The sequence below is a fragment of the Pan troglodytes genome, chromosome 18, assembly GCF_028858775.2.
Source record: "Pan troglodytes isolate AG18354 chromosome 18, NHGRI_mPanTro3-v2.0_pri, whole genome shotgun sequence".
Lineage (NCBI taxonomy): Eukaryota > Metazoa > Chordata > Mammalia > Primates > Hominidae > Pan > Pan troglodytes.
Window position 1 is genome coordinate 2,804,736 of NC_072416.2, and position 13,295 is coordinate 2,818,030.

At 51.5% G+C, this 13,295-nt stretch overlaps 1 protein-coding gene across 3 annotated transcripts in view; it reads left to right on the top strand.

Moving 5' to 3' along the window:
• RAB11FIP3 (RAB11 family interacting protein 3) overlaps positions 1-13,295 on the top strand; it is a 102,379-nt gene that overhangs the window by 28,334 nt on the left and 60,750 nt on the right. For all 3 annotated transcript variants that reach the window (XM_024349623.2, XM_024349622.3, XM_024349621.2), the window contains exon 2: positions 7,788-7,881. In XM_024349623.2, the coding sequence (XP_024205391.1) occupies positions 7,788-7,881 (94 nt within the window). The remainder of the gene's footprint in view (positions 1-7,787; positions 7,882-13,295) is intronic.

Consider the following 13,295-nt stretch of genomic DNA (forward strand, 5'->3'; position numbering starts at 1 on the left):
CTGGGATTACAGGCGCCTGCCACCACGCCCGGCTAATTTTGTATTTTTTTTTTTAAGTAGAGGCGGGGTTTCACCATGTTAGCCAGGCTGGTCTCGAACTCCAGAGCTCAGGCAATCTGCTCACCTCGGCCTTTCAAAGTTCTGGGATTACAGATGTGAGCCACCGCGCCCGGCCAAGGAAGCTATTTTTGTACTTCAAACAGAAAAACTGAGCTGCCAGTGAGCACATTCAGAGTAGGAAAACTCATATTATTCAGCCTACCTGTCTTTCTTCCAAATTCCAATTTAGAGAGAAACACACCGTAGCGTTTAAGTTGCCAAGAAAAGAGACATGGGATGTACTCACATGCCTTCATTTTCCCAGTGGGACCTCATCATTCCAGGTGGTTGAGGCATCCAGTAGGCAGGTCTTTGTTCCTCGCTCACACACCCAGTTAAAAGCAAAGGCCTCCCCTCATCTAGAGCCAACTCTGAGCAGGGTCGTTAAGCATCAACTGCCAAGCATAACCCCCTATAAAGTTGCTTGCTATAGTAGCTGGTGCAAAGCCGACTAAATGGGAATTAAAAACTGTCTCTAGCCAGGCACAGTGGCTCATCCCTGTAGTTCCAGCTACTCCGGAGGTCAGTTGGAGGATTGCTGGAGTCCAGGAGTTTGAGACCAGCCTGAGCCACATAGCGAGATCGCCTCCCTACAAAAAATACAAAAATTAGCTGGGTTTGGTGGCACTCACCTCTAGTCCCAGCTACTCAGGAGGCTGAGGCAAGAGGATTGGCCGAGTCTAGTCGTTCACATCTAGCGTGGGAAACATGTTGTAGAACTCATCTCATATCGTATACCTCCTCAAAACCAAAACCAAAAAACCCCAAAAGCAAAAACCAAAAAAACCCACAAAACCAACCGTGAAAACACCCCTGTCTCTGGAACTCCTTGTCCAAGGTCCCTGAGGCTAATGTGATTTGGAACAGAAGCCAACTTTCCTGCAGGTTTAGAAAGTGTCACATACAGGCTCTTTCTCATTCAAGCTTATAAGAACAGGCTTTCTTGGCCGGGCGCAGTGGCTCACACCTGTAATCCCAGTACTTTGGAAGGCTGAGGCAGTAGGCAGATCACCTGAGGTCAGGAGTTCCAGACCAGCTTGGCTAACATGGCAAAATGACGTCTCTACTAAAAATTCAAAAGTTAGCGAGGCGTGGTGGTACGTGCCTGTAATCCCAGTTACTTGGGAGGCTGAGGCACGAGAATTGCTTGAACCCGGGAGGTGGAGGTTGCAGTGAGCCGAGATCGCACTACTGCACTCCAGCCTGGGTGACAGAGCGAAACTCCATCTCAAAAAAAAAAAAAAAACAAAAACTAGGCTTGCTTTCTTTTTTTTTTTTTTTGCTTGGCCACATGCACCAGATTGAAGAATAAGCTTTCTTGTCTGTTCTCTATACAGTGATATGTAAAAATCACCACTCAGATCAAAGAATTGAGAACTGCGCAGCCAGGCGCCGTGGCTCACGCCGGTAATCCCAGCACTTTGGGAGGCCAAGGTGGGCGGATCACCTGAGGTCAGGAGTTCAAGACCAGCCTGGCCAGCATGGCGAAACCCCGTCTCTACTACAAAAATCAGCCGGGTGTGGTGGCACGTGCCTGTCATGCCATCTACAAAGGAGGCTGAGGCAGGAGAATTGCTTGAACCCGGGAGTTGGAGGCTACAGTGAGCTGAGATCACACCACTGCACTCCAGCCTGGGTAACAGAGGCGACTCTGTCTCAAAAAAAACAAAAGAATTGAGAACCGCGCACACTCTCACAAGCACTCAGCAGTGGTCAGTCCATTCTTGGGTGGGTGATCGGATATGACTGGAGCAGGTGCTCCCTGTCACTGTTTTTGTTGTTGTTGTTGTTGTTTGGGAGATAGGGTCTCACTCTGTTGCCCACGTGGAATGCAGTGATGCAATCATGGCTCGCTGCAGCCTCAACCTCCCAGGCTCAGGCAATCCTCCCACCTCAGCCTTCCAGGTAGCTGGAATTACTGGCACGTGAATTTTTTGGTATTTTTTGTAGAGATGAGGTTTCACCATGTTGCCCAGGCTAGTCTGGAACTCTTGGGCTCACGTGATCCATCCGCCTTGGCATTTCAAAATGCTGGAAATCCAGGTGTGAGCCATGATGCCTGGCCTTAGTTTGGTTCAGGCTTTATACTAAGTGCATCTCAAATATTTTATTGAACATCCTTTCATTTCTAAGAGTACTTCAGTTATCTCTGTTAAAATGAACCAACCAGAAAGATTCCCACTCAAGTGCAGGACAACAGATATTAGTATCAAGAATTAAGGCCGGGCACGGTGGCTCGCTCACACCTGTAACCCCAGCACTTTGGGAGGCCAAGGCGGATGGATCACCTGAGGTCAGGAGTTCAAGACCAGCCTGGCCAACATGGTGAAACCCCATCTGTAAGGTGGGCTGAGTGGCTCACACCTGTAATTCCAGCACTTTGGGAGGCCAAGGTGGGCGGATCACTTGAAGTCAGGAGTTCGAGACCAGCCTGGGCAACATGGCAAAACATTGTCTCTACCAAAAATACAAAAATGAGCCGGGTGTGGCGGCACACACAGCTACTTGGGAGGCTGAGGTGGGAGAATCGCTTGAACCTGGGAGGCAGAGGTTGCAGTGAGTTGAGATTGTGCCACTGCACCCTAGCCTGAGTGACAGAGTGAGACCCTGTCTCAAAAAAAAAAAAAGAAAAAAAGAAAAACAAGGCTGGGCGCGGTGGCTCATGCCTGTAATCCCAGCACTTTGGGAGGCCGAGGTGGGCAGATCACTTGGGGTCAGGAGTTCAAGACCAGCCTGCCCAACATGGTGAAACCCTGTCTCTACTAAAAATACTAAAAAATTGGTTGGGCATGGTGGAAGGTAGCTGTAATCGCAACTACTTGGGAGGCTGAGGCAGGAGAATCATCCAAACCAGAAGGCGGAGGTTGTAGTGAGCTGAGGCCGCACCACTGCACTCCATCCTGGGCGACGGAGTGAGACTCCATCTCAACAACAAACAAACAAAAAAACCAACAAAACAACAACAACAAATCAAAACAAAACGAGCACTTGTTGGGAACAGCAGGGAAAGCCCTTTGTGTATATGTTTAGCTGCTTCGTGTCTGCTTTTAGAAAGAAGTGTCCGTGCCATCGGCAGGTGAGCCGCAGGCTTCAGTGCCATTGGGAGATACTGTATAGCCAGGCTTCCAGAACCGCCTCTCTCCCTGCCCACGCTGGCCTATGTGCTGATCTAGTGTGAAGTTTACAGATAGCTTCGGGAACTCCTAGGAACATTTTGCTTATTATTGCTATGGTTTCTGATAAGATAAGCTTTGTTGAAAACAGTATAATTCAAGTATGATAGTAACAACAAGATGCAGAAAGGCGGTGTTTCTCGTTCTGAAAGGTGCTTTGCTGTGAAGCCATAATACAGTGTGTTATTCGAGAATCCTGGGAGGAGTCTCTGGGATCCTAGTTGACTGTGGTGGGAGAATTTGTTCTGCTTTCCTTTCTTTCAGATTAGTGGATCATGTTTCTACATCCATAGCAGGAACAATGCAATTTGTCAGTAAGTTTTTCATACTGCAGTCACCCTGGAGCCAGTGACTGAGTGGATTCTCCACCATGGTGTTTCTGTAACTTACTGTCCGTCCGCTGGAGCGGTGCTGGCTGGCTTTGGCCACTCTGGTTTATGTCTCTTGGCTCGGTTTTCTGCCACTACTGGATTTTGCAGGGAAGGGCAGGCTGTCTCATTTTTCACAGTTTCACCTTTTTTTGAAAGTCTCTGAATTGAGTATTTTGGACTTGGAGAATTAGAACTATCCCCAAATCATCAATTACATGAAATCCATCTGTTCTACAGATTATAAAGAAAATATAATTAAAATGGAGTTTTAAAAATGTATACTTTGATTCACTCTTGTTCATTCTAACATGGTAACATGTAAAAGGGGCCTATTCTAGTTAATGATTTGTTTAAAAAATATTTGGTTAATGTTTCAGAATAAAAACTTGGTACTTTGTGTTCAATTAGTAGCTTCAGTGTGGAAATTCTTAGGAATCTTCAGGACAGATTGGCCAGTCTGGACTCCGGATTAGGTAACTCTCAGGTACCCAGCAAGACTCTCACATTCTTAGGAATGAGCTTAGGAACGAGGACTTTTGTGAGATAAGTGGGGAGATGTTTTATAAACTCCAGTTGTCTCCAGGAAGTTGGTTGATGATGGACTTCCGAGCCCAGAGTCACGCTAGCACACAGAGCCCTAGGATTGGGGCGATGGCCCCGGCCTCTTCCGTTGTGGAGGGGAAGCGGAAACTCAGTCTCTGGCTCAGGAATTCCACACTGTGGGGTCCCTTAGCTGGGGCTGGCCCTGTTTGAGCCTGACTTTATGAGGCATGTTGGCTGACAGTGGCGAGAGGGCCAGCCACGGGGGCCCGGGCCTTGCTCTGGTGCCCTGTGTGCTTCGGGCTCTCTGGATTGCCTCCTGGGCGATGCGATAGCCTTGCTGACCACGTGCTACATCCCCCATCCTTGTCCTGAAACAGAGCAGCTGTGTCCTGGCGTCTCCAGCGGGGCTGCCCTTGAGGGTTCTGTGCTTGCTGCTTGGTAGCAGCCCCGGCATCTGGACTTCACCACAGGGCCTAGGGGGCCTTCCTCGGGTTCACCGATGCCCACAGGGCCTGGGGGGCCTTCCTCGGGTTCACCGATGCCCACAGGGCCTGGGGGGCCTTCCTCGGGTTCACCGATGCTCACAGGGCCTGGGGGGCCTTCCTCGGGTTCAGTGATGCTCACAGGGCCTGGGGGGCCTTCCTCGGGTTCAGTGATGCTCACAGGGCCTGGGGGGCCTTCCTCGGGTTCAGTGATGCTCACAGGGCCTGGGGGGCCTTCCTCGGGTTCAGTGATGCTCACAGGGCCTGGGGGGCCTTCCTTGGGTTCACTGATGCTCACAGGGCCTGGGGGGCCTTCCTCGGGTTCACCGATGCTCATCTGCCGTAACCTGCCTGAGGCCCTAGGGTTTTGTCAGTTAATGGATGTGGCTGCAGCCAGGGCTCCTGCCAGCCTGTTGCCTCTCCCTGTCCCTGAGCATTTTCACAGTCCAGCCCGCCACCCAAGAGGGGCTTTCTTCAGGAGTCTGCTCCCTCTGTGGCTGAATGCTGCCTCCTTTTTCCTTTCTCCCTGGCCCACGCTTCTTTGTTCTTTGCTCTCTTTTTCCTCTTTTGCTGTTCTTGAAGTTTTCATTATGGAAGAGTTCAAACCCATATGAAAGTGGAGAGTAGTGAAATGGTGCACTGGTACCCATCCCCAGTCACAGCAACGTGCAGGCATGCCTCTGGTGACATCTGTGCCTCACCCCAGATTCTAGAGGTATTTCTAAGTATTTCAGTACATGTATCTAAAAAGCAGTGCTCTTTAAAAAATTATGAAAATATCATCACACCTACAAAAATGAACAGTTCCTTAATATCATCAAATATTTATCAGTGTTCAAACTTTTTTTTTTTTTTTTTTTTTTTTGAGACAGAGTTTCGCTGTTTTTGCCCAGGCTGGAGTGCAGTGGCACGATCTCAGCTCAGTACAACCTCCACCTCCTGGATTCAAGCAATTCTCCCGCCTCAGCCTCCCGAGTAGCTGGGGTTACAGGTTCCCACCACCACGCCCAGCTAATTTTGTATTTTTAGTAGAGATGGGGTTTCTCCACGTTGGTGAGGCTGGTCTCGAACTCCCGACCTCAGGTGATCCACCTGCTTCAGCCTCCCAAAGTGCTGGGATTATAGGCGTGAACCACCACACCCAGCCTCAAACTTTTTTTTTTTTTTTTTTTTTTAGCAGACAAAGTCTCATTTTGTAGCCCAGGCTGGAGTGCAGTGGCACAATCTTGGCTCACTGCAACCTCCGCCTCCCGGGTTCAAGCGATTCTCCAGCTTCAGCCTCCTGAGTAGCTGGGATTACAGGCGAGCGCCACCACACCTGGTTAATTTTTGTATTTTTAGTAGAGATGGGGTTTTGCCATGTTGGCCAGGCTGGTCTGGAACCCCTGACCTTCGGTGATCCCATCTCAGCCTCTCAAAGTGCTGGGAATACAGGCGTGAGCCACAAGGCACCTGGCTGCAATGTGGTTTTAATTTAATTTGCATTTCTTTAAGGACTAATTGAGCATTTTTTCATGTGGTTATCAACCATTCACACATATTTTCTGATGAAATTTCTATTTAAGTCTTTTGCCCACTTGAAAAAAAAATTGAGTTGTCTTTTTTTTTTTTTTTTGAGACAGAGTCTCATTCAGTCACCTAGGCTGGAGTGCAATGGCGCAATCTCTGCTCACGGCAACTTCTGCCTTCCGGGTTTAAGCAATTTACCTGTCTCAGCCTCCTGAGTAGCTGGGATTACAGGCATGCGCCACCACGCCTGGCTGATTTTGTATTTTTAGTAGAGATGGGGTTTCTCCACGTTGGTCAGGATGATCTCGAACTCCCGACCTCAGGTGATCCACTCACCTCGGTCTCTCACAGTGCTGGGATTACAGGTGTGAGCCACCGCACCTGGCCTGAGTTGTCTTCTTAATTTTAAGATTTCCTTATATATTCTGGACACAAGTCATTTAACAGATATATGATTTGCAAATACTTTCTCCCAGTCAGTGTCATTTTTTTGCTTTTATTAATGTCTTTTGAGTATGAAAGTTTAAAATTTTTATTTTTAAGTTTTGGGGTACATGTGTAGGATGTACAGGTTTGTTACATAGGCAAACGTGTGCCATGGTGATTTGCTGCGCCTGTCAGCCCATCAGCTGAGTATTAAGCCCAGGTATTTTCTGTAATACTCTCCCCCCTCCCACCCCATCCCCTGAAAATTTTTAAATTTTTATGAAATCCAATTTACACTTGGCAGAATAAACCTGCATTCTTTCTGAAGAGTTTCATTTTGTGTTACATCCATGTGTGAGTTACCCTACTTAGCGTTTATGATTTTTGATATCAAGGGTCTTTTTCCCTGAGTTATTCGCTACCAAGGACTCTGCAGAGCCAGGAAGGCATTTCTGAATGGGCAGTGTGTGCTTATCTATGTTATCTATGTAACATATCTATGTTGGCATGCTGGATCCTTGCCGGAACAATACCTAAAACTTCAGAACTGATCTCCCCACGTAAGACCCTGGCTGCTGGCTTTCGGTAGCCAGGGTCCTACTCCCGTGGTTCATCACGCCAGGTGCTGCTGGCAGCCCATTTACAGGGTGCTGCCTGTCCTGTGGCTGTGGCCGTCTGCAGTGGCCCATGGAGGCCGTGCTGCCTCCTGCACGTGAGGAGTCAGAGGCTGTCACTGTCAGCACCGCCCCTGTTGGCGGCTTCTTTGCATGTGGTGAAAAAGCCAAGCTCGTGATACAACCTAATCCCAATTCCCTAAAGCGGCCCGCAGCCTTCTTGGCACCAGGGATTGGTTTTATAGAAGACGCTTTTCCACAGACGGGCAGGGCATTGGGGTGGTTTCAGGATGATACTGTTCAGATCATCAGGCGTTAGAGTCTCATAAGGAGCGCGCAACCTGGACCCCTCGCATGCGGAGCACACAGTAGGCTTTGCACTCCTGTGAGAACCTGATGCTCCTGCTGATCTGACAGGAGGGGAGCTCAGGTGGTAATGCTCCCTCACCTCCTGCTGTGCTTCCCCGTTCCCAGCAGGCCACACACCAGATCTCTCCCAGTCCGAGGTCCAGGGTTGGGGACCCCTGCTGTAAAGGCTTAGGGTAACCTAGTCTCATTTGGCAATTACAGGTGAAGGACTTAACTAAGTACTTGGATCCCAGCGGGCTCGGCGTGATCAGCTTTGAAGACTTCTACCAAGGGATCACAGCCATCAGAAACGGAGGTCAGTCGTCCCCGCCATGAGCTCCCACCTCCTCTCCCATTCCTCAGCCACCCTCTCAGCCACCTGCACATCACCAGGCTCCTCGTGCTGACTCTAACATCTTTCCTTCTCCTTGAAGCCCCCAACATACCTCAGGTTTCCAGGTGGTCTCTTTCCTTTCTTGTTACCTTCTCCTCACATACCCTGTTTTCCAGAATTTGCTGCGTTAACTACTTTTCCATAATGCTAGAAAGCAACTGCCCCCTTCCTCAAAGATTTCATGATGACAATTTGAGAATTTTCAAAATATTGAAAGAATGATTCCATGGCCACCCAAGTGGGTGTTCACCACCCGTGCTCTGCAGGCAGCACTTCGTCGCACTCTCTCCCCACGTCTCTGTCCATCTGCAGTCTGTCCCCCAGCCCCTCTTGAATGGGATGTGTTTGTAATCAGCATGCTTCCGCGCACACCGCCCTGAACACTGCAGCCCGTACCACCATCGTTCCCTAGAGCTCAGTGTTTGTTTCCAGTCTAGCTTTGAGTAAAAATTTACCTGCAGTGAAATGTACAGCTCACGCCTGCTCCTCTGTGAGCTCCGACAGAGTCCTGTGCCTGGCAGTGCGGAGCCTGTCACGCGCATCACTGTCCCCATGTGGGTGCCGCATACCCCTCGCCCTCAGGCAGTGCCTTCCCTCCTGCTGGCACCATTGCTGATTTCTGTCACCATGGATTAGTTTTGCCTATCTCTCTTTTTTTTCTTTGAGACTGAGTTTCACTCTTGTCACCCAGGCTGGAGTGCAATGGCCCGATCTCGGCTTACTGCAACCTCCACCTCCCGGGTTCAAGCGATTCTCCTGCCTGAGCTGGGATTATAGGCACCCACCACCATGCTTACCTCTACTAAAAATACAAAACATATAAAAATTTTTGTATTTTTAGTAGAGACGGGGTTTCACCATGTTGGCGGGGCTGGTCTTGAACTCCTGACCTCAGGTGATCCGCCTGCCTCAGCCTCCCAAGGCTGAGGTGCTGGGATTACAGGCATGAACCACCGTGCCTGGCCAGTTTCACCTGTCTTGAGGGTTTGCGTGCTCTCACTTGACTTCTTTCCTCAGCACGATCCCTTCCCCAGCACGATCCCTTCCCCAGCACCGTCCCTTCCCCAGCACCGTCCCTTCCCCGGCACCGTCCCTTCCCTTCCGCAGCACCGTCCCTTCCCCAGCACCGTCCCTTCCCCGGCACCGTCCCTTCCCCGGCACCGTCCCTTCCCCGGCACCGTCCCTTCCCCGGCACGGTCCCTTCCCCGGCACGGTCCCTTCCCCGGCACCGTCCCTTCCCCGGCACGATCCCTTCCCCGGCACCGTCCCTTCCGCAGCACCGTCCCTTCCCCAGCACCGTCCCTTCCCCGGCACCGTCCCTTCCCCAGCACCATCCCTTCCCCGGCACGATCCCTTCCCCAGCACCGTCCCTTCCTCAGCACAATGTCTTCCCCAGCACCGTCCCTTCCCCAGCCCCATCCCTTTCCCAGCACGATCCCTTCCCCAGCACCATCCCTTCCGCAGCACCGTCCCTTCCCCAGCACCATCCCTTCCCCAGCACCATCCCTTCCCCAGCACGATCCCTTGCGTGCTTGTGCCGTATTTCGTGTCTTCATTCTCCTGGTGATGGGCACGTTTGTGTACAAGTCTTTGTGTGGATGCGTGTCTTCAAGTCCTTGGGGCCTGTGTCTAGGAGTGGGTCATGTGCTGGGGTAAACTCGGTTCTTCACAGTGGCCGTGCCGTTTCACACTCACCAGTCCCCATACTATACACTGTCCGTCTTACTTCAAGTGCTGAAGCTCTGAACAGGCCGTCTCATTTCCTCATGTTTGGCCAGGCGGTGTAGGGGTGACGGTGGCGGGTCCTTTCCCTCCTTCATGCACGTGCAGGATAAGTAGACCTTGGCTGGGGCCCTCAGAGTCAGCAGGTGCAGTGAGGGAGACGGATGCCCTTGGACCTCGACCTCAGGTCTTGTCTGTCGCCTCCACAGAATTATTGCCTGACAGTGTCTCTAAGGTGTTGGGTTTTCTCAGATGCCAAGTCTTTAGATGGCTCTGGGGAAACGTGCTGTGTGTTGTTCCCTGGTTTTTTTTTTTTTTTTTTTTGAGACAGAGTTTTGCTCTTCTTGCCCAAGCTGGAGTGCAATGGCATGATTTCGTCTCACTGCAACCTCCGCCTCCCGGGTTCAAGCGATTCTCCTGCCTCAGCCTCCCGAGTACCTGGGATTACAGGCATGTGCCATTGTGCCCAGCTAATTTTGTATTTTTAGTAGAGACAGGGTTTCTCCGTTTTGGCCAGGCTGGTCTCGAACTCCTGACCTCAGGTGATCCACCCACCTTGGCCTCCCAAAGTGCTGGGGTTACAGACATGAGCCACTGCGCCCGGCCTGTTCCCCATTTGTTACTCTTTATTTGACTGTCTTTTCTTCCACCCATGAACATGTTGTGGGACCAGCACGGCCTCTGCGCTGGGCTTGGCCCCGGGGCCTCTGTGGTGAACCAGCACCAGAGCAATGCCAGCGGGCTGCGGCGGGACAAATGGGTGAGGTGCTGCTGCTGTCAGCGTAGCAGGCCGGGGGTGAGATGGGAACTAGGCAGGCAGCCCTCTCTGAGGAGGGGTGGAGGGGAGAAAGGACACCCTGACAACCAGGTAAAGACCACCTGGCCCAGGTGAGGAAGCAGTCCTGAGGTGGGGCGAGGGGCCCAAGACGAGGATGGAGAGATACTGCAGGCTCTGCAGGCTGAGAGGAGCGTGCAGGCAAGCTCTGGGTCAAGGGGGCCTGCAGAGCAATGGGCAGAATGGGTGGCCACAGACCCTCAGGAGGCAGCACTGGCAGGAGAAGGGGGAGGAAGAGGACAGTCAGGAGGCCTCAGAGTCTGCAGGCTGAGCACCAGCAGGTTGAGGCTGATGGGGCCGTGTCTCAGTCTAACTGATAAGCTGCAACCCTTAAGTAACATCTTAAGAGGATAGGTGTGTACTTTATACATTTATTTAACGTTTGTCCTTCTGTACAAAGCTTTCAGTAGCGGCTTTGTGAGAATTTTGGCGTCTCACATCCTGTGCCTTGAGGCTTGCTGCATGGCGTGCTGCAGGTCCTCCCTCCAGGCCTTCTGGAAAGTCTGGTTCTCCTCAGGTTACTCCTGGGACATGGCAGCTGTGCCCATGACCCTCGGGATGAGTTTGTTCTCTAACTGATTCACTGGTTAGCTCTGGGGAGATTCTAGGTGTAAACTTTTTCCTCTTAGTTTGAAAAATCCATTATGAGCCAGGCACAGTGGCTCATACCTGTAATCCCAGCACTTTGGGAGACTGAGGTGAGAGGATCAGTTGATCCCAGGAGGGTGAGACCAACCTGGGCAACATAGTGAGACCTTGGCTGTGCAAAGAAATAAAGTAGTTGAGTATTGTGACGCATGCCTGTAGTCCCAGCTACTTGGGAGGTTGAGGTGGGAGCATCCCAGGAGGTGGAGGCTGCAGTGAGCTGTGTTTGTGCCACTGCACTCCATGCACTCCAGCCTGGTGACAGACCCTGTCTCAAAAACAAACAAAACAAAAAAAACTTGCCATTAATTCCAAACAGAATTTTGTGTGTAATAGAGAATGCGATCTTTATGACACTGATGCTTTGGTACTTGCTGGGCCGGCTGGGTGGTTTTTATGCATGTGATGGGTACGCCTGAGAGGATGCTTCTTTTCTAATCATTGGTCCCCTGAGTTCATGGAGGTGCGAGCTGGAGACTCACGTTAGCTTGGTCTCAGTCGCAGGGAGGAGAAAAGCCCCTCATGAAGCTGGTAGCTGTGTCGTTTTTGTTTTGTATAGCTGTGTTTCGTCTTCACTCTTAAGTCAAGAATTACTGGATGCAGGCTTCTAGGTTGATGGTGAGGGAGCCCGGGGACCCCCAGAACTGGTTTTCATCGGAGAGGCCTCAGTGTTTGGGGCTGAGATGGGTGCATGGAGGCCAAGCACAAGACCCCAGGCGGCAGTTACCACTTCCATGAAAAACAAGAAGTGGAATAAGAGAGCCTGTACTTCTTGGTCCAGTAACAAGCCATATTTTACATAGCCATAATAGTTAAATTGAATATTGATGTAACTGAAGATGGCGATGTAACCATTTTGGAAGATTGGAGGAGGTAAAATGGGGCAGGGTGCAGTGTGGCAGGGCATCTCATGGGGACTGTTTGGCAAATACAGAGGGAAGTAGATGCGAGCTTAGAGGGGAGTGTGGGCGGCCTGTCGGTAGCCACGGCCTCTCAGCACTGGCTCCTTTTTCTTTCGAGATGGAGTCTCGCTCTGTCGGCCAGGCTAGAGTGCAGTGGCGTGATCTCGGCTCACTGCAACTTGCGCCTCCCAGGTTCAAGCAATTCTCCTGCCTTAGCCTCCCGAGTAGCTGAGACCACAGGCTCGCGCTGCCACACCTGGCCAATTTTTTGTGTTAGAGATGGGGTTTTGCCATGTTGGCCAGGCTGGTCGTGAACTCCTGACCTCAGGTGATCCACCCACCTCGGCCTCCCAAAGCGCTGGGATTACAGACGTGAGCCACCGCGCCCGGCCAGCAGTGGTTCATTTTCTAGTGACAGGCACGTGTATGAAATCACAGGGAACAGGACTGTAACTCCACGCATTTTGAATAAAACCAGGAATTCTTTGTTGTGACTGCTGGTCTTGTTATAAAGGTTACAACCCATTTCCTTGGTGCCACAAAGACTCAGAGCACTCAGGGCCCTGGCCAGTCACTGGGTGTGCTGGTCTCGGCTTGTCATAGGGTAAACTTGCTCTGCACAATGTGGCTGGCAGAGCGTGTTCCTGGGCCTGTGACTGAGGGCGGCCTGCAGGAGATTTGGGCTGGAGATGTGTTCCCTCGGGAGTCAGGGACACAGCCTGTCATGGAGAGTTAAGACGGGTCTTTTGTAGGTTTGGACAGGTGAAGTGCTCAGATCCCTCTGCAGGGTCAAGGCTGGGAACAGCAGTGGCCCCGGGTACCATGACATGGGCAGGAGGGAGCCACCTGGGTCCACGATTCTGTCGTCAGGGTAGGGGTTGGTTTGTTCCTGTGGACCATGGCTAACGCGAAATGGGGCAAGCTCAGCTCTAGGGGTTCCTGGGAGGCCTTGGCTTGGAAGGTGCCCGCTCTCAGCTCAGGAGCCAGGGTGTGGGAGATGCCCACCAAGCAAAATGAAGCCTCCAGCCTGGCCTGCTGCCCTCGGAGGAGCCCGATGCTCTGTCTGGGAAGCCTGGGGGCTGCCAGCTGTGGACTGTGGCTGCCTGTGGTTGCCGGCGTCTTGGCTTAGTGACTGAAGGGGTGAGAGAGTGATCGTCCAAGGACAGCCCATCTCCAGATGTTTCTTAGTGGTTGCCCAGCCACCTGACACGCCAAGCTGGGGCCTTCTCCCA